This window comes from Erythrolamprus reginae, chromosome 3, assembly GCF_031021105.1.
Source record: "Erythrolamprus reginae isolate rEryReg1 chromosome 3, rEryReg1.hap1, whole genome shotgun sequence".
NCBI classification, from domain to species: Eukaryota; Metazoa; Chordata; class Lepidosauria; order Squamata; family Dipsadidae; genus Erythrolamprus; species Erythrolamprus reginae.
The window spans coordinates 143,412,062-143,438,054 of NC_091952.1; the positions used below are offsets into that span (position 1 = coordinate 143,412,062).

Sequence of the window (25,993 nt, forward strand, 5' to 3'; positions counted from 1 at the left end):
CCCATCAATGCATGTATTATTCCCGGTACTAAGCTTCGTGATGCTGCAGTTTTTCTTATTCCTATCACTAATATATCTGAAGAAGGTTTTATCCCCTTCTTTACAGATTTGGCAATTTCTTCCTCTTTTGAGGCTTTAGCAGCGTATGTTATCTGTTTCGCCTCCTTCTGTCTCATTTTATACACCTCTCTATCAGCTATACTTCCAGACTCTTTATACCTCCTATAGGCAGCCTTTTTTTCATTGACTATAGTCCTTACATCATTGCTAAACCATAGCGGTTTCTTCTTCCTTTTACCTTTTGTTATGTGCCTTACATACAGTCCTGTGGCTTTTTTAATACAGTCCACTGGGTGCTCTCTCCTGCCATTTTATCCCTCCCTTTTAATTCATTATTTAAATACAGTATTCCCCCATTGCATTAAAATTTGTTTTTCTGAAATCCAATATTTTGGTTGCAGTATAGGATTGCTCACAATCAGTTTTTACATCTAACCACAAACATAGATGGTCACTGCAACCTAAATTTTCTCCCACCTTAACCTCTGAAACCCAATTCCCATTCGTAAAAACTAAATCTTGAATATTCTCCCCTCTAGTTGGTGTCTTAACCAGCTGTGCCAGAGCTGCTCCTGTAAAGGCCTCTACTATATTCTTACTTTTGCATGTAAGGGCACTGGGGATGTTCCAGTCAACATCAGGCATGTTGAAATCACCCATAACCACAATATCTCCCTTTACTGCCATTTGGGTAATTTCATCCACCATCTTGTTGTCATATTCCTCAGATTGCCCTGGAGCCCTTTAGATCACCCCAATTCTAATGACAGAACCGTCTTTATTTTGCATGCAAATACAGAGAGTCTCCAGATCTTTACATGTATTTTGAATTAGTGTTGTTTTTAGACTTTCTTTAACATAAATGGCTACTCCACTTCCCCTTCTCTCTATTCTATCCTTCCTATACAGTGTATATCCTGGGATGGATATTTCCCATTCATTAGAATCCTTAAACCATGTCTCAGTTTTGGCAACCAGATCCAAATTATCTCTAGATATTATGGCCATTAACTCACAGAGCTTGTTGCTCAAGCTTCGAGCATTCGTGCACATTACCCGAAGAACATTATTTTCATTATTAGTTTGCCCCTTATCATCAACAACTACATTTATTTTATTTACAGCTCCCTTTTCATAAGCTTCCAGAAACTGATTTATCCTCATTGGTTGGGGACAGAAATCATCCACATCAGTTACATCTCTGTCCCCTTTACCTAGTTTAAATGCCTGTCCAAAAAAGTTCTGAATTCCTCACCGAGCACCTGGGTACCTCTTAAGGGAATTATTTTCTCTGAAATGATATCCTCCTCATTTAATAAGCTTACCACCATACAATTGTGAGCCTGTTGGTCTTTTTCAAGTACAACAACTATTTACAGAAAAAATAGCACATTTTTTTTCTGGAATCTGAGTGTATAGGATAAATTAAATAATAAATAAACAAACAAATAAGCACGCAAGCAAGCCTTCTCACCTAGTAGTTACACATTTTGGACCTGAAATAAGGCTACCATCTCTTCAACAGACTGGTGGTCATTCTCAACTATGTCTGGATACATTTTTTATAATTTAGACCAATTTGGCAAGGGCAGTTGGGTGCATACATTTTAAAAACCTTGTTCAAAGCACATGAGACAATTTTAGGCCACCGGTAGCTTCTTCTAGGGTTATTCAGGTATTCTGGAGCTAATTTGAAGTCTCTCCACAATACTATTATACTAGCACCATGAAGATTGTTTATATGATTATAAAAACGATTTTACAAATCTTTATTTTTGAAGAAAATATTTTAAAGAAACATTTTATTGATTTACACAAGCAAGGTTACAAACGTTTCCCCCTCTATATTTGGAAAATTTAGCTAGTATTATAAATACATAATACACATTTGCTGTATAACTATACCAAAACCAACAATTTTATAATGCAAAAAACAAGATACTGAAAAATTAAAGTATTCCTGTAATTGTATATAAATATTTATGAAACATATAAGAATATATATGGAAAAAAATTAGAGAAGGGCACCTCCAACTGATACCCTTTTCAAAACTTTCAACCTCATGGAAAGTCCTGGCAGAGCAGTTAAATAAAATTAAAGAAAATGTATTCCCAGTATTTCATCCACTGGATAAATCAAGCTCTTCAAGGAATGAGGCAATAGAAGACTTTATAGGATACATACTTTGGCTATTGGCTTCTGCTGATTATATTTTGCTGAATGGTATCACTGAAATTCTAGCTATTTAAATGAGATAATTTCAGGCCTTTCTTCTTCAGTTCATGAGCTTACTTCAATTAGAAAACATGAACAGTATTGTAAAAATGGTACATACCATGTCACATAAAATCAAAGATAGTTTGCATTACTTTTACTTCTTACATTGAATATAGCAGATTTTTTTTAAAAAAATAGGACAATAGAAGAAATTAATTTTTGTCTCTAGGGACCAGGATTATATTATGAAAAACACTGGAAAACTGCATTGTTCTAGTACAATTATATTTGAAGGTATAGAAAATAGTATTGGTTGAAAAATTAAAACAGCACTAAATACAATTGGATACATCTATAATTAAATATAATTTTAATTTCATTTCATCTCTATCTTTTAATTCATATTAGCAAACTTTTAATATAGGCAGTCCTTACAACCAAGGGTGGGGTTCAACCAGTTTGGACCAGTTCGGGTGAACTGGATGTGAATTTTACATCTGGTTTGCTGAATCAGTAGTTGAAAGGACTGACTGGTCCTGCCCATCCTGCCTCTCCACTCCCAGGAGTCTCCATGTGGCCTGTTTTGGATGCCAAGTAAGTGTAGGGCCTGTGCAGAGGCTCTGGGAGGGTGAAAAATGGGTCTCCCTGCAGTTCTGAAAGGTTGGAAATGGACCCATTTCCAGACTCTGGAACCTGGGGGAGGCAGTTTTCGCCCTCCCAGAGGCTCGGGAAAAGCCTCCAGAGCCTGGGGAAGGCAAAAAATGGGCCTACCAGAAGTTCTGGAAACTGTGTTTCTGTATGCACCCATTTCTGGCCTCTGGAGCCCAGGGGAGACAGTTTTCGCTCTCTCAGAACCTTGAGGAAATCCTCCAAAGTCTGGGAAGGGTGAAAAATGGGCCTCCCAGACCTTCTGGAAACTGCGTTTCTGGCCTCTGGAGCCTGGGGGAGGCCATTTTTGCCCTGCTGTAAGTCACAAGGAAAGCCTCCAGAGCTTGGGGAGGGTGAAAACGTCCCCTTGCTGCGGTGAAGGAGGCCAAGTAGGCCATGCCCATATGGCCATGCCCACCCTGCAACCAGGCAGAGAATCGGTTGCTAAAATTTTTGAATTCATAGCATGGGGTCAAACTCACTTAACAGCTGCCTTGCTTAACAAATAGTTTTGGGCTTAATTGTGGTCATAAGTCACGGGCTAGTATATTAATTGTGCTACATGAAACTTCTGGGGTAGATATAAGGAAAAGGAATTTTTAAAAAATGAATTTTTACTTTTGTAAAATTTGTTTACTTTGTTCTTTTATATTTTCTATTTGAACATTTTATATTAAAATATTTTCCATTATTTTTATTTTTAAATAAAATATAATAGTAAAATAATAAAATAAAATAAAATGTTTCCCTTCCCCTTTCCCACACAGTGACTCAGTGAGTCATGAGACAACCAACACCAACAACTTCTAGCTTGTTTCTAAAAATTGTTCTATTCTGTCTAAATTGTTGCCTAACTGGATTGTAACTTCTATTTTGATTTTGTCTTCCTTTTTTCTCTCCTTCCCTTATGTTATGTCTTGCTAAGCTATTTAAAAGCTGATCGCTGATTGATTAAGATGCGGCAAGTCAAATAGACTTGCCGCCAAAAACGAATAACTGTCAAAAGGTTTTCCTGCACTTTTAAAAGTGTATAAATAGACGCGGCTTTTGCCGTTGTTCTCAGTTGAAGTTTGTTAGCAGAGCTGAACACTCCTGATTGTTCTCTTCAATAAAAAGAGCTGTTATCAACTCGTGGTCTCCAGCCTCTGATTTAACACCTTACAAGCACAAAACACAGAGATGAGTGACAGTTTATGAATGTAAGGGAAGAGTTCGATTCTTATGCTTTTCATTGTAATGGTATCTCATCAAAAGAAGAAGAGTATGTTCAGATGGGAGAATAGAGGCTATAACAGTGAGCAGGAAGTTGTTCAGAGGAGAGAACAAAAAGAAAAAAATTATTCTCAAAGAGATGTAAAAATGGAAGCATAACTTCTCATCACATTATGAATTAAAAACAGCTGTGTAAATGCAAGAGAAAATGAGGATGAATTTCTAATACTGCACTTTCAGTAAGAACAATTGGCTATTGTTGCCTCATTCTTAGAGTAGCCTCAGATGTGATTGCCCTCCTTGATCCACCAGTCATTATTGGGACCTGCTGCTCAAGCTCACTTTTACTTTACAAGCCTCATTCTCCAACACAAATTATTGTTTTCCTAATGTGTTATGAATGTGGGGGGTTTTTTTAATTTTGGAAGACATATTTTCAGGTATTGTGACTCATGTTTGGAAGCTTTTCTTTGTCTCACTGACCCGAGTCTCCACTTAACTTGGATTTTCCCGATGGAGGGTTGGAAGTGCAGTATGTTGGCCCTCTTCCTCGCCCAGTGCAAACTATTCTTGAGGCAGCCCAGTCTGCTGCTCTACAGAGACAGTTGGAATTACTTTGTTTTCTGATATTCTATCAGTGAGATTCTGTTTATTTGGCTCCACCTGAAAGGTTCTCTCAAAGCATGGTTTTGTTAAGTCAGTTCCAGATGCTCTGGGAACCCAAAAAGGGAGCAGCATGCTGGATGTCACCTGATCTGAAAAAACTAATTGGTTTTTTAACCTGATCCATAGGAGGCAGTAGGGAATGTTTGGATTTCAGAAAATCTATGTAAAGCTGCCCACCTCTTCATAGACAGACTCTGACTCAACTGGCTCCTGCTGTTCTGTATCTTGATGCATTTTCATTGGCTGTAAAGGGTCAAGAGAGAAAGTGTGAGATTTGTTCTTTGGGTTTGAGGGGAAAAATATTCTGTGTTCATTATTAGTTGCTTTGACTTTGGGGCTTCAATTGAGGAGCTTATTGTCTGAGGTTAAGCCAAACAAGCTACTCAGAGATCTATGCAGAGGCTTGACTTAGACAAGATAAACAATTAGTATCAACCAAAACTAATAAAAATGTTTGTTTGGCCTTGTGTTTTGGAAATCAACTAATAATTACTTTTTGCTACTTTTAGTGTTTTAGGTTCTAAAGGCCCCAACACTTTTAAAAAGATTTTTGAGTTGAAGTCAGAATGTTCTTGGAAGATGGGATTCAAGTCAGTCTTGTTCCTAATGACTGCCTGGGGATAGCCCAGCAGTTTTCTTGACAAGTTTTCAGGAGTAGTTTTTTTGTATAATTATTTTCCATTTAAATGTTTTCCTCTTAAGTAATATTAACAATTTTGTAGCCATTTTTTGAGATGCTCTAGGAATTGCACCCAAAATGTCTACAGTTGTTTGTAGCACAGGGATATCCAATTGTGCACTTCTGCTTTAAGAGCTGCCTTCATAGCCTCACATTTCATGTAAAAAATTATATGGAATTTTAAATATAATGAACTATGGCTTTAACAAATCAACAAATACTTACAAAGAACATCGACAATATCCTTTGAGTGTGTAAGCGATGCTGAATGCAAAAGAAAAAAAGGTATACAGATGAAGCTGTAACAATTTATCCACAAAAAAGCAGGAAATTAAAAATTAGGACATAATCTGGAGAGTTTGTGCACATAGTTTTTGCAAGAAAGATAGGTAATCTATTCTTTGTGAAGAAATCATCCAGCCATCTAGGCAAAGGGAAGGTTATGCAACAGATGGACTAAAGATTAAAATCTATGTCACATCTATTGGTCAGAAAGGCCCTGCTTTAAAGGAATAAATTAAATACTTATCAACTGTAGGCTCTTGCTTCATGGACAGTGGATGGTGGGGGAGCTGGTGGATAAGGAGTGTTTATTATTTATTAAGGTGGAAGATAAAAATGTTCCTGCCAATGATTATTAAGGCAATGCAACAGTTTGCATATTGACTTAATACACAAATTTTGTATTGTCATATAATAAAATGATGCTCCTTGAGCCCGCATAAACTTAAAATGACTGCATAAATAAAATGTGTGCCCTGTGTGCTTTCTAATTCTTGTTTCAAAAGTTTGGCTTCCAAATGAAACCTTACCAAGGTTTGATTAACAGGGAGCATGACTGGATGACTGCTGTCTCCATGTAGGGAAATCAGGGGCATGGTGTCAAACTTAGGCTTAGTCAAATCAGAAGAAGAACGTCGACGTAGATGAACAGGCCAGATTATGTCATGCTACATGAAAGGCGGGAAATAATTATTTCTTGTTAGTAACATTAACAGCACGACATTTATCCATTTCCTCTTCTCATTAACATATTTATATTGTTAGTGTTTAGAGATTGCCCATTTGAATTCTAGATCTTGTCACCTTCCAATGAATGTGTTGAGAGAATGTGGAGTGAATGGAATTTTTTTAAATGGTTTTCTGGTTTTAAAAAAAAAAATTAATTAGTTAATTGGATTTAAGATACTGTGTATTGTATATTTTATATGTTGTGAGTTGCCCCTAGTTCCCAGAGAGGGGTGGCATAGAAATCCAATTAATAAATAATAAATAATAATTTTAAACATCAAGCAAGGTCATCTATCAATTCAGGATGCAATATCATCACTACACTATCAAAAGGCTACATAATATAACATAAGCTTGAAGTACAGTATACATTACAATTTTTCTGCAATGGTATATTATTGAAAAACCCAAGTTATAATATAATATAATTTTGAATTAACTATGTATTTCTGAATGTTTAATCAATACATTGTATCAAAAGAGCATCAGCAATCGCAACTGAAGGAAAGAGATTTATTATGATTGTATATTCTTACATTAACTGTGATTTTATATTTTATATCTATATGTATATGTATATGTGTTTGTGTGTTTATATGTATGTACAGTATGTGTGTGTAGGTAGGTAGGTAGGTAGGTAGGTAGGTAGATAGATAGATAGATAGATAGATAGATAGATAGATAGATAGATAGATAGATAGATAGATAGATAGTATTTTCCCCAAAATAAATCCGGGTGTTATATTTTTTGACCCTCCCCAAATGTTCCTGGCCTTATGTTTGGGGATGGCTTATTTTGGGAGAGTGCAGGAAGCTGGGCGGGCCACGAGATGTGCATCCTACCTGACACTTGTACTTCCGTCACCTTCCTTGGCATTGTATCCAGAGCAATTTGTTCTAAAAGAAAAGTCTCACAAGTCCATTCAAGCTTGATTGAACTCGCAATATTTTTATTTTAAAACCAGCTGCCCTGGACACAATGCTGAGGAATGTGACAGAGATACAAGCGTCAGGTAAGACATGCGTCTTGTGATGGGGCGGAATTTGGGGGTGGCAGGGCAGGCGGAGAGGGGCAGGGCAGAGCATGAGATGTGAGACCTGCCTGACATTTGTGCCTCTGTTGCATTCCTCAGCATTGAATCCAGGGCAGTCCATTCTAAAAGAAAAGTCTTGCAAGTTTAATCAAGCTTAGAAACATAGAAACATAGAAGACTGATGGCAGAAAAAGACCTCATGGTCCATCTAGTCTGCCCTTATACTATTTCCTGTGTTTTATCTTAGGATGGATATATGTTTTTCTCCATTGCATCTGGAAGGAGAGTCCAACATGGGTATTACTCCAATCCTATTGGTAGAGACTGAGTTAGAAATTTACATATTAATTGAGCACCGCCCCCTCTGCTCTCCCCATGAGCCAGTTTTAAAAACTCAGTCAATGAGTAGAGACACACTGAGTTGTAGCTTAAGGTTTTTAATAATGTACAAAAATAGAAAATAAATTGTGAATAAGTTGTTGTTGTTTTTACCGTTTTAATCCCTTTGCTTTGTTTTTCAGGACATAAAGCTACAAGAGGATTCAGACGGTCTGGGGTCTCTGCCCTCAGCGGGCACCACCCCCAACGAACCTCCTCAGGGGTATTGCATTCCCCCAGAGGGAGCACCCCGCAGAGGAGCATCCAGCCTGGGGGTCCCTGGCCTCCGAGGCCATACCGAGGCTGTCAGCCGAAGGTGGGGGGGTCCGCCCCCCCCACTGGGAGGCTTGAAGCCGGCTCGGAATTGCCGACTCAGAGAGAAGGAGCCGAGCGCCTCACAGCTGATGGCAGCGAGCCGCTAAAAGGACAGCCGCCGCCGCGGCAGCCCCGAAACCGCCGATGCAGCGGAGCCGGACGGAGAGCCATGAAGGCAAGGAACCTGCCGCCCCGGGCCGGACTGAGAGGCCCCAAGGCCGGGGGAGACCCAGGCAATAGCCCACGAAGCCGCGGAGGCTGGGCGCAGCCATGTTGGGGCTAATTTAGGCGGCAAGCGCCGATTAGGCGCGAGATCGGCTGGCGGCTGGCCAATTAGGCGCGAAAGGGCTGGGACGCCCTAATGCGCACGCGCAAATCCCGGGCAACCGAGGGCGCCATTTTTTCTGCCGAATTGTGCTGACGAGGTGGGCCTGATAAGCTACCGGAGGTCAGAAAGCAAAGAAAACGTGATTTACACTGCCTGGCAGCCGTGAGTAATATGGAGGACACTCAAGGGAAGGAGGTCCCGAGCTCTCCCGCACCATCTAAGGAGAAGGATAAGGGGAAGCCTAAGGAAAAGGCAAAATCCCATTAATCTGCCTCCTCCTCCTCCATTAAGGAAGCTGAGAAGCGCATTAAAGCGCTGGAAAAGAAGCTTGAGGCGGCATTGCAGGCATCCCCAGCGGGGCTCCCTTTGGGCCAGAGGCATTCTTCAGAACCCCTATCACCAGCTACCTTCGGGCCTACAGGGGTGACATCAGCAGGTGATTGGTCCCCAGACCGGCAAGTCCTGCCCTTGCCCCAGAGCATGCCTTCCCCCAGCACATCATGGGCTAGACCAGGCTCAGCAGGCCATGCTGGAGGGAGCTACCAGGGGCCAGCAGCCACATTCACCCCCACTGCAGCGGGCTTGCGATCCCAGCCGGGGGCGTGGCAGAATCTGCCTCCAGATCTACAAGACCTCATAGTAAATGCTTACTCACAAAATGTGGCACCGGAGGCCCAACAGTACGGGAGGCCCCCCCAACAAACGATGGGTTCGTGGTCGGCACCGCCCCCCTCGGGTTTGGGGTCCTTGTTGGAGGAACAGGAGCAGTTTGAGGACAGCGATCCGGAATTTGGCTTTTCAGAAGATGAAAATGTTCCTGAGCAGCCACCTTCGATTGGCCTGTTTAAACCGGCGTTGTTTAGAACCTTGCTATCCAAAGCCAAGCAGGTAATGAACTTGCCGGGCGCTGCTAAAACAGCGGAGGCCGCTGAGTCAGAAGAAGCCTCGGCCTCGCTCCTGGATGAACCCCAACCCGAGTCCGACCACTTTCCCGCTTCAGGCATATTCGTAAAGGGCATAAAGAGACCGTGGCAGCAGCCAGCAGCGGCACAGGGCCCTTCCAACATCGAGAGAAAATTTTACACCTTTGATGAAGAGGTGGAAAAGCTGCTGGAATTCCCGCCAATTGACCAGCCGGTCGTGACGCTTGTCTCCAGCGCCTTGGTCCCCTCTGAGACTGGGGAAAGCCTCAAACCAGAGGAGAGGAAAGCGGAAACGCTGCTGCGCAAGGCGCACCTGATGTCCGGCTGGGGATTCAGGGCGGCAGCAGCCGCGTCATTTATCAACAGAGCATCACTAATGTGGATCAAAGAGATGCAAGCTCGACTGGGACCCGAAGACGGGCGTCTCCGCCAGGACTTAAGTAAATTATTGGCGGCGACCGAGTTTTCGGCGGATGCTACCCTCCACGCGGCTAAATTTTCCACAAGGAGCATGGCAACCACGTTGTCATCACGCCGGCTTTTGTGGCTGAGAAACTGGCAGGCCGACCTTAAGTCTAAGTGGCGCCTCGCCTCCGGCCCCTTCCAGGGCTCCACCCTTTTTGGAGATCTACTGGAAAAGGTCCTAGTGGAGGACAAGGATAAGAGGAAGGTCCTCCCTAGAGCCAACAGACGACCGGACAGAAGGTTCACTCCGTATTCACGGCGCCAGTCCTTTCGATGGGACTCCAACACGGCCTCTAACCAGGGCCAACGCTCCTTTTCCCAAGGCCAGTACAACCAACAGGCCTATAGGAGCGACCGCGGCGCCTTTCAGGACAGACAGAGAGGATATCATCAGTCCAGGAGACCCTTTCGCGGAAATAATTCGAGAGGGTTCAAGCGCACGAAGTGACTCAGCCGCACTTCAACCCCTAGGAGGGAAACTGCAGGACTTTGGCAGAGCCTGGCAGGCAACCTCCTCCGACCAATGGGCTCTGGCTACAGTCACACAAGGACTCAGGCTGGAGTTTGTACAGCCACCGCCAAGCCGCTTCTTACACTGCCCACTCATAAAGGACATTCAAAAGAAACTACAACTGCACAAGGAGATCACCCACTTACTAGACATTCGAGCGATAGAAGCGGTCCCGCAGCCGGAGGAGGGCAAGGGGTTCTACTCCATGATTTTCATCGTGCCCAAATCCTCAGGAGGCTGCAGGTTGATTCTCAACCTGAAGCAACTGAACCTATTTATAAAATACCGAAGGTTCAGGATGCACTCGCTGCAGACCATTCTAGCGTCCATCAGAAAGCGGGACACGTTAACATCCATAGACCTCAAGGAGGCCTACTTGCATGTCCCAATACATCCGGATCACCGCAGATTTCTGCGATTTTGCACCGAGGGACGGCACTTCCAATACAGAGCCATGCCGTTCGGCCTGTCATCGGCCCCTCGAACGTTTACCAAGCTCTTGGACGTGTTGACCGCCAGCCTACGGGCTCGATCCATCAGACTCATGGCCTACCTGGACGATATACTCATTTTGTCCAGGTCCAGAATAACAGCAGAGAGAGATCTTATCGAGACACTGCGTACGCTGGAACTCCACGGATTCACAGTCAATGTGGAGAAAAGCCAATTGACACCTACCACCAAGCTCCTACACTTGGGAGCGATTATAGATACTCAGGAAGGCACCGTGTCACTATCACAGGAGAGACAAGACAATATCAAACAATTGATAGCCAGTATCCAACGGGGACCAGTACAGCTTTCCTTGCTGTCAAAGGTACTGGGAACCCTAGTATCTGCCATTGGCATCGTTCCATGGGCCAGATTCCATATCAGGACATTGCAATGGTTCCTTTTACCGGTTCAGAGGACCAAGGAGAGTCATTCTCACAAACGGGTTCATTTGCCCCGGAAGGTCAGGGACTCCCTGAAATGGTGGACATCGGCAGCAATCAGCAGAGGATCTCCATTCCAGACAAGGGACCAGATAATCCTAACCACCGATGCCAGTCTTACCGGATGGGGTGCCCACGTCGGAGCTCACATGGCTCAGGGACTGTGGACGACAGAGGACCTTACATCGGGCAACATAAACTTCCTGGAATTAAGAGCGGTATTCTTGGCTCTACAGACATTTACACCTCTGGTTCAACATCAGCACGTGTTAGTGCTTACGGACAACGTGGCGACCAGGGCCCACCTGAATCATCAGGGGGGCACAAAGTCGCAGCGTCTCATGGAAGAGACGGAGGCTCTCTTTCTGTGGGCCGAACAACACTTACGGTCCCTAACAGCAGAGCACATTGCGGGCGTCAGCAATACACAAGCGGACTGGCTGAGTCGGTCCACCTTGGACCAGTCAGAGTGGAAGTTGGATCCAAACCTTTTTCAACAAATAGTACAACGGTTTGGCCTTCCGCTGGTGGATCTCTTCGCCAGCTCCCGGAACACCCAGCTTCCAAGGTTTTACTCTCGATTCCCACAGCCAGGAGCGGAGGAGATCAACGCTCTCCGGACATACTGGCCGCCGGGACTGCTGTACGCGTTCCCGCCAACAAATCTGATACCACGAGTGGTGGACAAACTCCTGCGAGAGAGGGCGGAGGTGTTGTTAGTAGCCCCTCATTGGCCTCGGCGGCCATGGTTCTCCGACCTGGTGGCACTGTCGGTGTCACCACCCTGGAGGATCCCGGACTGTCTGATATCGCTCAGCCAGGGGGAACTTCAACATCCCGATCCCCAGTGGCTTCAACTGACCGTTTGGCATTTGAACGGGTCAGGCTACAAGGATTGAAACTACCAGAGAAGGTCATTGAGACAATGCAGGCTGCAAGACGTCCATCTACTTCACGGATCTATCAATCGACATGGGCGGCCTTTTGCAGTTTCTGCGACAAAAGGAACCTCAATATTGAACAGGCTTCGGTCATTACAGTCCTGGAGTTTTTGCAGACGGGTCTTGATCGAGGACTAGCGCCCAACACCCTAAAACGACATGTGGCAGCACTCGCGACCATAATACGAGTGGAAGGAGTAAGATCATTGACTTACCATCCTTGGGTGAAGGATTTTCTGCGGGGAGCTTCGAATCAACACTCCCCACCGATTCGGCGGTTTCCCTCGTGGGACCTCCAGTTGGTCCTCAAGGCCTTGACGAAACCACCGTTTGAGCCCCTAAGATCTATTCCGCTGAGACTACTGTCACTTAAAACAGCCTTTCTAGTGGCAATTACGTCAGCTCGGAGAGTGTCAGAGTTGGCGGCCTTGTCGGTTCGCCCTGACCTTTGTATCTTTTACCCAGACCGAGTGGTGTTGAGATTAGATCCGTCCTTTATACCGAAGGTCAACTCGGAATTTCATAAGAAACAGGAATTAATTCTTCCAGACTTCTGTACACACGGCAGCCACCCGTCTGAATTGAGGTGGCATAAGATCGATGTACGCCGGGCGGTCAAGATTTATATCAGACGCACAGAAGGTTGTCGGAAGTCGGAAAAGTTGTTTGTTTCCTTTGCATCAGATAAGGAGGGACTTGGAGTTTCATCGGCGTCCATTAGTCGTTGGATCAGGGAATGTATTGCGGAGGCATACAGAGCCCGTAACCAACCGGTACCACCAGGAGTGACGGCTCACTCAACAAGGAGTGCGGCGACCTCAGCGGCCTGGGCTACTCAGGCATCCATAGATGACATCTGCAGAGCGGCAACATGGTCGACGCCATCAACTTTCATTCGACATTACAAAGTGGACTCCTTCGCCTCAGCAGAGGCGGCTTTTGGGAGACGTGTTTTACAACGTGTTTGTTTATCTCCAACGTCCCTGACAAGACCTTCTCCCTCCCATGGGCCGTAAATCTCTGGTATATCCCATGTTGGACTCTCCTTCCAGATGCAATGGAGAAGAACCGTTGTACCTACCTGAACGGTCTTCTCAGTGCACTGGAAGGAGAGTCCAAACCCACCCGATACAGTTATGGGTGCAGGGACGCCGGAGTGGTCAGTTAGTCAGTTAATGGTTGTATAATAAAATTTGGTTATCCTCTTACTATGGTTTCCTTCGTTTTTTAAAACTGGCTCATGGGGAGAGCAGAGGGGGCGGTGCTCAATTAATATGTAAATTTCTAACTCAGTCTCTACCAATAGGATTGGAGTAATACCCATGTTGGACTCTCCTTCCAGTGCACTGAGAAGACCGTTCAGGTAGGTACAACGGTTCATCCCAGGCATGTTTAAATTCAGTTACTGTGGATTTACCAACCACGTCTGCTGGAAGTTTGTTCCAAGGATCTACTACTCTTTCAGTGAAATTATATTTCCTCACGTTGCTTTTGATCTTTCCCCCAACTAACTTCAGATTGTGTCCCCTTGTTCTTGTGTTCACTTTCCTATTAAAAACACTGCCCTCCTGAACCTTATTTAACCCTTTAACATATTTAAATGTTTCAATCATGTCCCCCCTTTTCCTTCTGTCCTCCAGACTATACAGATTGAGTTCATTAAGTCTTTCCTGATAGGTTTTATGCTTAAGACCTTCCACCATTCTTGTAGCCCATCTTTCGACCCGTTCAATTTTGTCAATATCTATTTGTAGGTGAGGTCTCCAGAATTGAACACAGTATTCCAAATGTGGTCTCACCAGCGCTCTATATAAGGGGATCACAATCTCCCTCTTCCTGCTTGTTATACCTCTAGCTATGCAGCCAAGCATCCTACTTGCTTTTCCTACTGCCCGACCACACTGCTCACCCATTTTGAGACTGTCAGAAATCACTACCCCTAAATCCTTCTCTTCTGAAGTTTTTGCTAACACAGAACTGCCAATGCAATACTCAGATTGAGGATTCCTTTTCCCCAAGTGCATTATTTTACATTTGTAAACATTAAACTGCAGTTTCCAAGCTTGATGCTGAAGCATGGCATAGTGTGGAAGGGGATTAAATTGTAATATGTCCCAGCTAGCCAGAGGACTATGGTCCTACAAAGGAATCATGACACAAAGCCAGTGGGACATTTTGGGTTTGTAAAATCCTCCATCTTATAAAAAGGGAATTTTGGTGGCCAAAGATGAAGAAGGACATAGAAAACTATGTGGTGAGATGTCCTGTATGCACATCTATGGTGCTTGCCAAGGAAAACCTTGTGGCTTATTCCGTAATAATACTATGCATTTTATAAATTAATGAGCTGCTCTTTGTCAGGAGAAGCCTTCCCAAACATGGTCTCCTCCAGATGTATTAGACTACAACTGCCTTAAATTCTAGCCTGCACAGGTGATTTTGTAATGGTATGTGAGAATGACCTTGAGAGACAAGGCAAAATGACATAATCCAATAAAATGAATGAATGGCCTCTTTAAGAACTGAATCAAGATTATTTTGTTGCAGATTGCCGATTGTTTATTGACTCATCCCAGAGAAGTGTGAAAGCAGTGTTAATATTAATATTTATAATTCAAAAATAATAATTATTATTAATAATTTATTAACTTCGTAGGCCGCCCCTCTCTGAAGACTCAGAGCAGCTAAAAATGTTGACTATGAAGAAAAGTATAATAACTCCCTTTATCCAGCAAACTTCCTTTCTGGAATTGAAGCAGCATATTCAAGCTATCACTATCATATTACCTTCATAATCAATTATGCATATCTTATTAATAGAGTATGACTAATGATGTATATTCTCCCCCCCCCCCATTACTTACCTGAGCTTTTAGAATGCTGGTGACCCAATCCCATAGCTCAGATTGCCCTGCGCATGTTAAATACCTACAGAATAAACACTTGTCAATTACAGTAAGTTCTGGTGATCTTTGTCTCATTAACTTTTCTAATTCAACAAATAGCACAGGATTCACCATAGCAGTTAAAAAGTGTGGGTTTTTGTAGAGAAAGTACTCACTAATGGGAAAATGAGAAGTGCCCAGCATTTTCTAAAAGCAGCCAAGAAAATAACTATTGTTATTGCTGATCATTATGAACATATGAATAGTACTCCAATTTTTTTTCTGAACTTGTAGTTAAAACTTTCCTTTATTAAAGATTAAAGGAAACTTATCCTTCAAAGCTGTCAAACTTCTTGATCCAAAGGTTTCTAATAGGTTAAAACTAGTTAATGAGCTATTCCCCTATGTAATTAGAAGAAAGTTATGTGAACTTAGTGACATTTCAACCTGGTAGGAATGAAATCAATTTTGCATATCTCCTTTATAGCTTGAAAAACTAGGGAGAGTTTCTTCTGAGCCTTTGCCCTGCCCATCATTCAGCTGCAGGCTATGCAGTCTCTTATTTGATTGTGACCTAGGCCAGGGGTAGGCAAAGTTAGCTCTTCTATGACTTGTGGACTTCAACTCCCAGAATTTCTGAACCAATCATGCTAGTTCAGGAATTCTGAGAGTTGAAGTCTACATGTCATAGAAGAGCCAACTTTGCCTACCCCTGATCTAGGCAGCATCTCTTTGCCTCCTCTCCCTAGATCATTCCCACACAACTTGTGGGAAATTAAAACTTTGATTTTAGACAACTATGGACAGACTAACAGGCCAGATAAATTTGAAACAAGATTGTGGAATTAATTATTAATTATTAAGAATCCTTCCTATGGAGTCATGTTTTTGTTTTGAATTTTAAAAAACCCAATAAAATAGGATTTAAAAAATTGAACACTAGAGGGAACTGAAGGGTATTAAAGATTACAATTAATGGAACACATGCACTTGCGTACAATTACAGAAAACAAAATATTCCAATGGACATATTGAAAGATATTTTTGAAACAATGGATTCAGAAGTTAATGATATTAACAGAGATATCTGCCTCTATGGAAACATTCTGTCTAAAAATGTTATGGAAAATCTAGCTAATTAGATCTAGAATTGAACATAGATTTACAAATGACAGGCTACAGGAATGATATGGGAAAAGATGTTACATTGTGAAGTAGACCCAGAGACAGGGTTAGGTGAGAACGGTTCCTTTATTTCAGCTCAGTAAGGTAAGTGACTTCAGCGGATACCGTCTGCTCTACCTGGGAGAAACCGCTTCTTTTATACATTTGCGGTTCCCGCCAGAGAGAGAGCAGCCGCGTCTGAGCCAATCAGGAGCGACTTCCTGATTCTCGCTCAGACAGCGTTTCCACACGGAACCAAACTATTTACAAGGATACAACACCCCTCCCTCCTTAGTCAGGATACATCAATCACGAAAGCCACGTGACGAAGTCCTCCAATCTGCTGGGTCTTCGCGAGGCTTGCTCCGACCTGCGCAGTTCAATTGAGTCCTCGCTGCCGACGGTGGAGGTCGGTTTGTTTGCGCTTTCCCGGTGCGGCTGGGGCCTGGTTTGGGCTCCGGCCTGCTGGGTTGATCTGACCGGCACAAGACCGACCTCGGAGGATGAAGATGGTTCGGCGTCGCTGGAGGATCCTTCCTGACCCGATAAGTCCATTTGCCAGTCTATTAAATCAGGTTGCGCGTTACAGTCTGTTAAAGTGGGAGAATCTGTTTCAGCGGGTTGTTCCGATGAGTTTCCCATGCGCTTACGTACATGGTCAATGTGCCGCTTCCACATTCGACCATCCTCTAACTTAACAATGTATGTTTTTGGAGCGGTCTGTTGTACAATTTTTCCTTTCATCCAATTTACACCCCCATCAAAATTCTTTACAAACACATTTTGCCCCAAATACATTTGTCTCTCAGGGTTCACATACATAGGATTTTTGGTACAAAACCTTGGGTGTAACCTATCCAGGGGGGACCTCAGTTTCCTTCCCATCAGTATCTCAGCAGGGCTTATCTGCGTGTGAGAGTTTGGGGTAATATGCTGGGTTAACAAAAACTGGTCCAAATTCTGTTGTACATCTCCAGGGCCTGATCTGTGTAAAGCTTCCTTTGCCACCCGAACGTAACGTTCTGCCAAACCATTAGCCCAGGGTGAGTAAGGTGAGATGAGCGCATGTATGATTCCTAAATTATCTAAGAACAATTCAAATTGCCTGGCTGTCAATTGGGGCCCATTGTCAGACACTAAGATATCAGGACAACCATGGGTGGCAAACAAACGGCGCAGAACCTTAATGGTGGCACTTGTAGTTATACTGTTCATTGCTATGATTTCCACCCACTTGGAAAATGCATCAACTACTATTAGAAAGTATTGTGACCCCACTGGCCCTGCAAAATCAATATGGACCCTGGACCACGGCCCTGCCGGTTGTTCCCACTCTGCTGGAGTTGTTTTGGGGGGGTTAGGCCGTGACTCTTGGCATGGATCACATTTGGCTACCCAGTTTTCAATATCAGTGTCCAACCCTGGCCACCATAAGTGCCCCCTAGCTAGGCCCTTCATCCTGACAATCCCAGGATGGCCCACATGTAACATTTTGAGTACTTTGGTCTTTAGACTTTCAGGAATGATTACTCTATCACCCCACAACAGGCAACCTTTTACATATGACAATTCTAGTCTTTTGGTTTTGAAATCACACAATTCAGGTTCCACAGAGTCGTTCTGCCACCCCTTAAGTACACAGTTTACCACCTTTTTTAGGATTGGGTCTTGCTGCGTGTGTGCAGCCACTTCCCTTGCAGTGGTTAGTGGGTTGTCTTCAAGTTCTATCATTAGGACATCCGCAGACGGGGCAGGGTCCTCTACTAACTCTGCTATGGGGCACCTACTGAGACCATCTGCGTGGTTGATGGTTTTACCCCCTTTATGAATGAGCTCGTACTGGTATCCTGAGAGGAAAAGGGCCCATCTGATTAACCTTGGGGACATAAATGGGGGAGTAGGTTTGTTGGGGGCTAAGAGGCCTAGTAAGGGCTTGTGGTCGGTAACCAATTCAAAACTCCTGCCAAAAAGGTAATTATGAAACTTCTTCACTCCTGCCACTAAAGCTAGAGCCTCCTTATCGAGTTGGCTGTAATTCCTCTCAGTATTGGTCATTGTTCTCAAAAAGAAGGCAATTGGGGCCTCTGTATTATTTGGCAAAACGTGTGCCAAGACCCCTCCCACGCCATATGGGGAAGCATCGCACGTAAGCCTGATGGGTAGCGAAGTACTATACTGGACTACCACACTTTTAGAAGTTAGCAACTGTTTTATTTGTATAAAGGCTTCGTGTTCAGTTCTCCCCCATGTCCAAGGGGTTTCTTTCTGGAGCAAATGGTGTAGAGGCTCTGCTGCTGTTGCCTTCTGTTTTAAAAAGATGGAGTAAAAGTTAAGAAGGCCTAAAAAAGCTTGCAATTCTGTCTTATTTTGTGGTTCTGGGGCTTCTCTAATGGCTCTCAATTTTTCAGTAGTGGGGTGGATACCTTCCCCATCGATTTTATAACCTAGGAATTCTACACTGTTGGTTCCCCACACACATTTGTCAGGTTTGATTCTTAGCCCTTTGTCCTGCAGTCTCTGAAGTACTTCCCTTATTCTTTTGTTGAGCTGCTCTTGGTTTTCCCCTGCAATTAAGATGTCATCAAAATAGGGAATGGCCCCTTTAATCCCTGACAACAACCGTTCCATTATGCTTTGGAATATCCCTGGGGCTATGCTTACTCCAAACTGTAATCTGGTACATTTAAAGGCACCCCTGTGGGTTACAATTGTCTGTGCGCGTGCTGTCGGTTTATCGACAGGGAGCTGCTGGTAAGCTTGCGCTAAATCGATTTTTGCGAACCTTTTTCCTTCCCCCAGGGAGTGAAGGAGCTGTTGTACCACAGGAATGGGGTAAGGGTGATGTTGGAGGGCTTTGTTGAGCGTAGATTTATAGTCAGCGCAAACCCTTAAGGAGCCATCAGGTTTCAGAGGTGTGACTATGGGTGTTTCCCATGGCCCCTGCTCTACAGGAATTAAAATGCCTTGGCTTATGAGCTTATCCAGCTGTAGGTCTAGTTTGGGGAGGAGCGGAAGGGGTACCTGCGAGGTTTGAGCCATACAGGCGGGACCTTGGGGTCAATAGAAAACGAGATAGGGGGCCCTTTATACGATCCCAAGGTGGGGCTAAACACTTCTGGGAATTCTTGTAAAAAGTTAGGCATGCTATCAGAGTTAACAGTACAAATACCAGAAATTTCAATTCCCAAAGGTTCCATCCAAGCCAACCCCAGGAGGGAGTGTTTAGCCCCTGTAACAACAATCATTGGTAGGGTATATTTAACATTTTTAAACACGATAGGTACATTCACTTGGCCTAAAACAGGAATTATTCCCCCTTGAAAATCTCTAATTACCAACGAGGTTTGTACTAGCTCAGATTTGGAGAGGTTAGGCATATACTGTACAGTTTAAACTTTTCCCACGGCATAATGGTGTATTTAGACCCCGTATCAAGTTCCATAGAACATGGTTTGTTGTTCAAAAGCAGGGAAATTACAATTTTGCCCCCATTTTTTGTTGCCGTGTTATTCACGGAGAATTGATTGTTACCTCTTGAGTAGTTGCGGTTAGCGGTTGGGTAGTTCTTGCAGCCGGAAAACCGGAAGGACCGGTTTTCGCGCGGTTGAGGTGTTTGATTCTGGAAACACTGAGGACGCGGGGTGGAGAAGGCTTCTTCAGGTACAGCTGCTCTGCAGGCTTCGGCGATATGGCCGCGTCGATTGCAGCGGCGGCAAATGGTGTCCCGGAAAGGGCATCATTGGCGCGGATGGTTTCCTCGGCAGCCGGCGCAGGGGGCGACAGGGCGAGGGTACCTGGGATGTCTTGGCTGGTCCTGTTGTAGCAGGAAACAGCTGTCCTCGTTGAGAGCTGGTGGGCTGAGGTCGTCTGGGGCCTCGGCGCGGGAAAACGTGGAGTCGATCTTGGCGATGACCTCCCGTTTGTCGTGCTCCTTCAGTTCCTTGGCAGCAGCGTCGGCGACCTCTGCGGTTTGAGCCAGCTTGATTACTGCCTGTAGGGTCGGCTCGTCTTCGGTGAGGAGTTTGTTCCTGACCGTGGCATTTCTCATGCCGAAGATTAAGGCATCGGTGAGGCGAGCTTCCGGGTTATCAAACTTGCATTTGGCAAGCACCGTTCGAAGTCGCATTGCGAATTGATTGATGGATTCCGATTCGAGCTGAGCCATTCTGGAAAATTGGTGCCGGAAAATGACGGCTGGTTTCGTTGGCTTGAAATGGCTCGCGAGCTTGGCTTGCAGGACGTCCCAAGCGACGGATTTGGCTGGCAGCGGATCGGTGAGTGTCTGGGCGAGGTCGAAGATTTCTGGACCGCAGTAGTTCAGGAAGATGGCCCGCTTTCGTTCGGCGTCGGCGTCCCTTATTCCCGCTGCCTCGAGGAAGATCTCGAACTTGGCTATGTAGGCGTCCCAGGAGGATTTCTCCGGGTCGAAGAACTCAGGAGCCCGGCCGATCTGTAGGTTGTTCATTCTGCACGCGTGGTTCTTCCGTCCGTCGTCGCCAGTGAAGTAGACCCAGAGACAGGGTTAGGTGAGAACGGTTCCTTTATTTCAGCTCAGTAAGGTAAGTGACTTCAGCGGATACCGTCTGCTCTACCTGGGAGAAACCGCTTCTTTTATATATTTGCGGTTCCCGCCAGAGAGAGAGCAGCCGCGTCTGAGCCAATCAGGAGCGACTTCCTGATTCTCGCTCAGACAGCGTTTCCACACGGAACCAAACTATTTACAAGGATACAACACATTGGACATACAAAGTCAACACCTGATGGTTTAATAATTTAAAGGGATATAGCAACAACAAACTAAGGACTACAACCCAAGTAATTTTTCTATTTTGAAGGATCTTTTGAGAAGGAACAAAGAAAAATGAAAAATAAAATAAAAGTGTACAAAAGTATTTGAACAAGCTAAAGATTAAGATTAAGAACTTTTATTGTTAGAAATAAAAATAAGGAATATAAAGCTGGTTTATTTGACCAAGGTTGAAATAAATATGTAATTATCTCTATTAATTTTTAGAATAGAATAGAATTCTTTGCAGAATAGAATTTTTTATTGGCCAAGTGTAATTGGACATACCAGGAATTTGTCTCTGGTGTATAAGCTCACAATGTATATATAAATAGTAAGTAATAGGTCATTGATCATAAATCATAGTTACAAACATTAATCATAGGTTGTAAACAACAATTGATAAATCATAAGAAACCAATAGGAGATGAGAGCAGGCAAGATTAGAAGATGAGAAAAGATTAAAAATGAGACAGTGCTGTGGTGAATTAACTGTTCTGCAGAGTTATGGCATAGGAAAAAAATATCTTTGTGTCTAGTTGTTTTGGCATGCAATGCTCTACTAGTCTCCTGAGGGGAGAAGTTGAAATATATCATGTCCAGGATGTGGGGGGTCTGTACTTATTTTCTCAGCCCTCTTTCTGATTTGTGCAGTATATAGGTCCTCAGTGGAAAGCAGGCTGATTGCACTAGTTTTTTCTACAGTCCTAACTTTCTGTTGAAATTTGTGTCTAACCTGTTTCATTGTTGTGCCAAACCAGACAGTTATTGAGATACAAATGATAGACTCTGTAGAATTGTATCAGTAGATCCTTGGGCAATCTGAGCTTTCTGAGTTGATCTAGGAAGAACATATTTCAAATCATTGGAGATAATAGAATCTAGAAATTTGAAGGTCTCTACTGTTGATACTGTGTTGTAAGAGAAGGTAGAATAGGATAACTTTTTCTAAAATCTACTATCATGTCTAAAGTTTTAAAAATGTTCAACTCCAGGTTGTTCTACTGTTTCACTGAAAATAAGACCCGATCTTATATTTTTCCAGCCTCCAAAATAAGCTCTAGGCCTTATTTGAGGGGGAAGTCTTATTTTTTTCCCAACTTACAGGAGGCAGTGAGTATGGGGATTCACAGGAGTGGGAGTGCTGCTACTGCTAGGCTGGCCCTCTCTGTCCCACCATCCACTTGCCTGCAGCTGCAATAGGCCAAGCTCTCAGCACGTCCCAGCCTCTGCTTTGCCCTGTCAGCTGGGCTTGCTGCTGCTGGAACACTGAAGCTCGGGCCTTGCTCAGGTTGCTGCTACAATGAGGCCGAAGGCCATGCGCCACATCAGGATTGACAGCCCTTTCCCTGTGCCTCTGCCTGTTGCTGGTGCTGCCATGTGTCAAAATCATCTGCCTCCATTAATTCAGGTGTCAATCCATCCCACCATCTCTCAGCTTGCCCGTGGTCATGACAGGGCACAAGGCCTCCTCCACATGCCTCTGCCAACTGCTGGCATGCTGCACTTGTTGCAGCTGGCCTTGCCCTCCTGGCCATGGTGCTCTCAGCTGGCCTGCCCCTGCCTGTTATAAGGTGAGTCAGCCCAGATCTAAAACCTCCAGAGTGCTTTCCCTCTCCACCAGCCTGCCAGGGCCCCTTTGCCAGTGGTCACTAGTGGAGCCATGCTGCTCATGTTTCCTTTGGGATCTCAGCTGCCCTGCTGCCCTGCTTCTGCTTGGTGTGGGTTGAGTCGGCCCAGATCTACAACCTCTGAAGAGCCTTCCCTTGCTCCTGGACTTTTGCCAGCAGTCACCAGTGCAGCATGCTGCCCACACTTCCTTCAGCCTCTGTGGCTGGTTTGCTGCCACTTCCACAAGATGAGATGAGACAAGTAGCAGGGGTGAAAATGCCTCCCTCCACTGTCAGATACCCACCAAAGTTGCACATGGAAGGAGAGGGGCATGCCGCCTGGCCTGTGGGATGCATGGGATAGCTTCAATGGAAGGTAAGGTAGTGGGAGGCTGCTGGATAACAGCCTGGATTTGGCTAGAGATGCCTAAGGCAACACAGATATCATTACTCCATTGGTGACCACTTGTAAAGAGGCCCTAGTAGGGCAACAATGGGAGAAAGTGCACTGGAGGTCATATGGTAAGTCTGGGCCAATTTTCCCTGTGCCAGACGGGCAGCTCAACAGGGTATCCGCAAGCAGCAAAGCCAGGAGAGCGAAGAGCCCCATGAGGCCAGCAGCAGCAGGTGCAGTAGACCCAGTAGCCAGGAAAAGATGTGGGGGGAAGCAAGCCCGATGTGCTGCATGGCCTTCTGCTCTATTGAGACTATGAGTCAGATTGACAGCCTATTTAATGGAGGCAATGATTCCAACACATGACCGTAGCAGTCCAATTTTGTTATTCTGTATTCTTATCATAGACGGTTTTGAATATGCATTGTAGACCCAAACTACCCAACCTCAGATTTTTTCCTAGATAATATTGTAGATAATACTGGGTTATAATGCACTGTATTTTAAGTTATATGTTTAATTTTAGGTGCAGAATTAAATAACTTTAGATTTATATTCACTTCACTGATCATGTTTTTCTGAAAGATACTCACAATTGCTGTTTTTGAAGAATTAGAGTAAAGCCCCATCTGTAATAGTGAAAAACAGGGTATGATTAGAATTTAAACAAACTATTGAGCTGAAACTAAACACATCTGGAACTATTCTATAGGCACTTAAATAAACAACCACACCCCCAAAGCCTGTAGTCTCTAAGTTATTGATAGAAGACTTTGTTGATAGTAATTATTTTCTTTCGTTTGTGTGTGTGGAAAGGTTGGAGCTATAAAAGATACTCTAAGCCCTGCAGGTAATCAAAACATTTCACTCCATAAAACTTTTCTGTCCCCAAATCAAGTTGATTTTTCCTGTTTTGGACATACAGTGGTACCTCTACTTAAGAGCTTAATTCATTCATGCATGTAAACCCATTAGGAAAGAAATAAAGGCTTGGAAGTTGGATGGGAAGAAGAGGAGGAAGAAGAGGAGGAGGTGAGGTGAATAAAAAAAATTCCAAAACTTTAAGGCTTAAAAAAAAGAGGGACTCTGAGGCGGCGAGGAGAAGCATGTACCTCCCATACACCAGGCGCGAGGCTGCCTCCCACACACTGTGCCAGAGAAAGAAACTCAGGCGGACGAGAGGGGGGAACCTCCCGCTCCTTTGACCAAAAGCTGGCTGCTGCTACTGCTGCTACCTGCTTCCTCTTCGTTCTCATGCTGAAGGGCTCCCCTCTCCTCTCGCTTGCTCGCTCGCTTTGTAGCCGGTGCCTTTCCTTCACTGTGGTGACTCCTTGGTTTGGCTGAAGCCGAATTGATCCAGCCAGGGTGAAGCACCCCCTTTTGCTTTTCCATGCCCAGATGCTCTGGGAGGCAACCTCACACCAGGAGGCAACCTCGTGGCAGGTGTATGGGAGGCACCACGAGGGAGTCACCACAGTGAAGTGGTTTATTCCCTCTACAAGCACCCAGACAGAGGAAAATGCTTCGTTCGCTCTGGACTGCCAAAGCCTCCTTAAGTGCCACCAAAAGGCTCCTTTGGCAGGCCAGAAAAACATGCGGTGGCCAGAATTAAAGGGGAAATGGCAGGAAACTGGCTGGGCCTTCGTGCTGCTGTCAAATTTCCTGGGAAATTTTTCTGGGCTTGGGTTCTTAAGTAGAAAATGGTTCTTAAGAAGAGGCAAAAAAATCTTGAACACCTGATTTTTATCTAGAAAAGTTCTTAAGTAGAAGCATTCCTAGATAGAGGTACCACTGTATTTAAAGGTGTTTGATCATCTTCTGTACCACATATAAGGCACAAAGACAAAGGATGATTCTGGGGAACAGAAAAAGTTACTCTCCCAAACACAAAGAAGCTAAGAATGTATCTTCGCAGGGAAATGCAAAAGCTTTCCACATGTCTTGTTCCTTCATTTTTTTTTGCTGTTGTTTCATTTCATGTACTAAATTATGGTAAATGTGTATTAAGACTTTTAGGAACAACTGGAACTTTCTATGTTCTGTTCATAAAACCATAGTCCTGTACAGTGTTCCCCCTAAGGTGCACGGCCACATGGCCGTGCACACAAAAACAACCCCCCACGCAGCCTTTTCCAAGACCGCACAAAGGAGCCAGGCGTTGGAGTTGGGGGCGGGGAGCGACAAGAAAAGTGTGGAGGCCGGTGAATATTTTTCTTGTTCTGAATGTTGCGTGCGTGTGCGTGCACGCTCACCATCCCACTGCCAGCCCATCAGGGGAGCGGGGACGCCATAACCAAGAGGCTTGGCACCAGCCCATCTGCAGCAGGTGGGGGCGAGGGCAGCCGCGGCTCCCTTTCCTTCTCCCACCGTCGGCGCCTCCTGCCTGAGGAAACCGGGTCACCGGGTGCTGGCTTGGCGGGATGCACCAGCGGTAGGAGAAGGAAACGGAGCTACGGCTGCCCCCCATCATGGATGGGCCACTGCCGAGCTTCTAGGTTGTGGCCTCCTTGCCCCCCACCCCGGTGGGCTGGCAGAGGGATGGGAAGCTTCAAAACATTGCTCAAAGTTAGTAAAAACAAGCACGTAGTTTGGGGGCTTTTGCCGGTCGCAACTCACAGCCACCCCGCCTCCGAAGTGGTCTTCTTTAAGGTTGGGGGCTTACCAGCGTGCTTCCTCCGCCCTCCAGGACTCAGCTAAGGAAAGCTGCGCACTTGTCCAGGCGACTCTCCGCCACATGGAGAGCGCCTGGACAAGTGGTTATAAGTCAAACACCACCTGGATAAAGAATAGTTTGAACAGTTTTGACATTTAGATATCTACCAAGCTGTAA

General features: G+C 44.6%; 1 protein-coding gene across 1 annotated transcript in view; it reads right to left on the reverse strand.

Moving 5' to 3' along the window:
- ARAP3 (ArfGAP with RhoGAP domain, ankyrin repeat and PH domain 3) overlaps positions 1 to 25,993 on the reverse strand; it is a 500,752-nt gene that overhangs the window by 70,032 nt on the left and 404,727 nt on the right. Inside the window, exons 30-34 of the mRNA XM_070746896.1 lie at positions 23,757 to 23,792; positions 15,189 to 15,252; positions 6,296 to 6,433; positions 5,709 to 5,747; positions 4,982 to 5,047 (exon numbers count right to left, since the gene is read on the reverse strand). Of these exons, the coding sequence (XP_070602997.1) occupies positions 4,982 to 5,047; positions 5,709 to 5,747; positions 6,296 to 6,433; positions 15,189 to 15,252; positions 23,757 to 23,792 (343 nt within the window). The remainder of the gene's footprint in view (positions 1 to 4,981; positions 5,048 to 5,708; positions 5,748 to 6,295; positions 6,434 to 15,188; positions 15,253 to 23,756; positions 23,793 to 25,993) is intronic.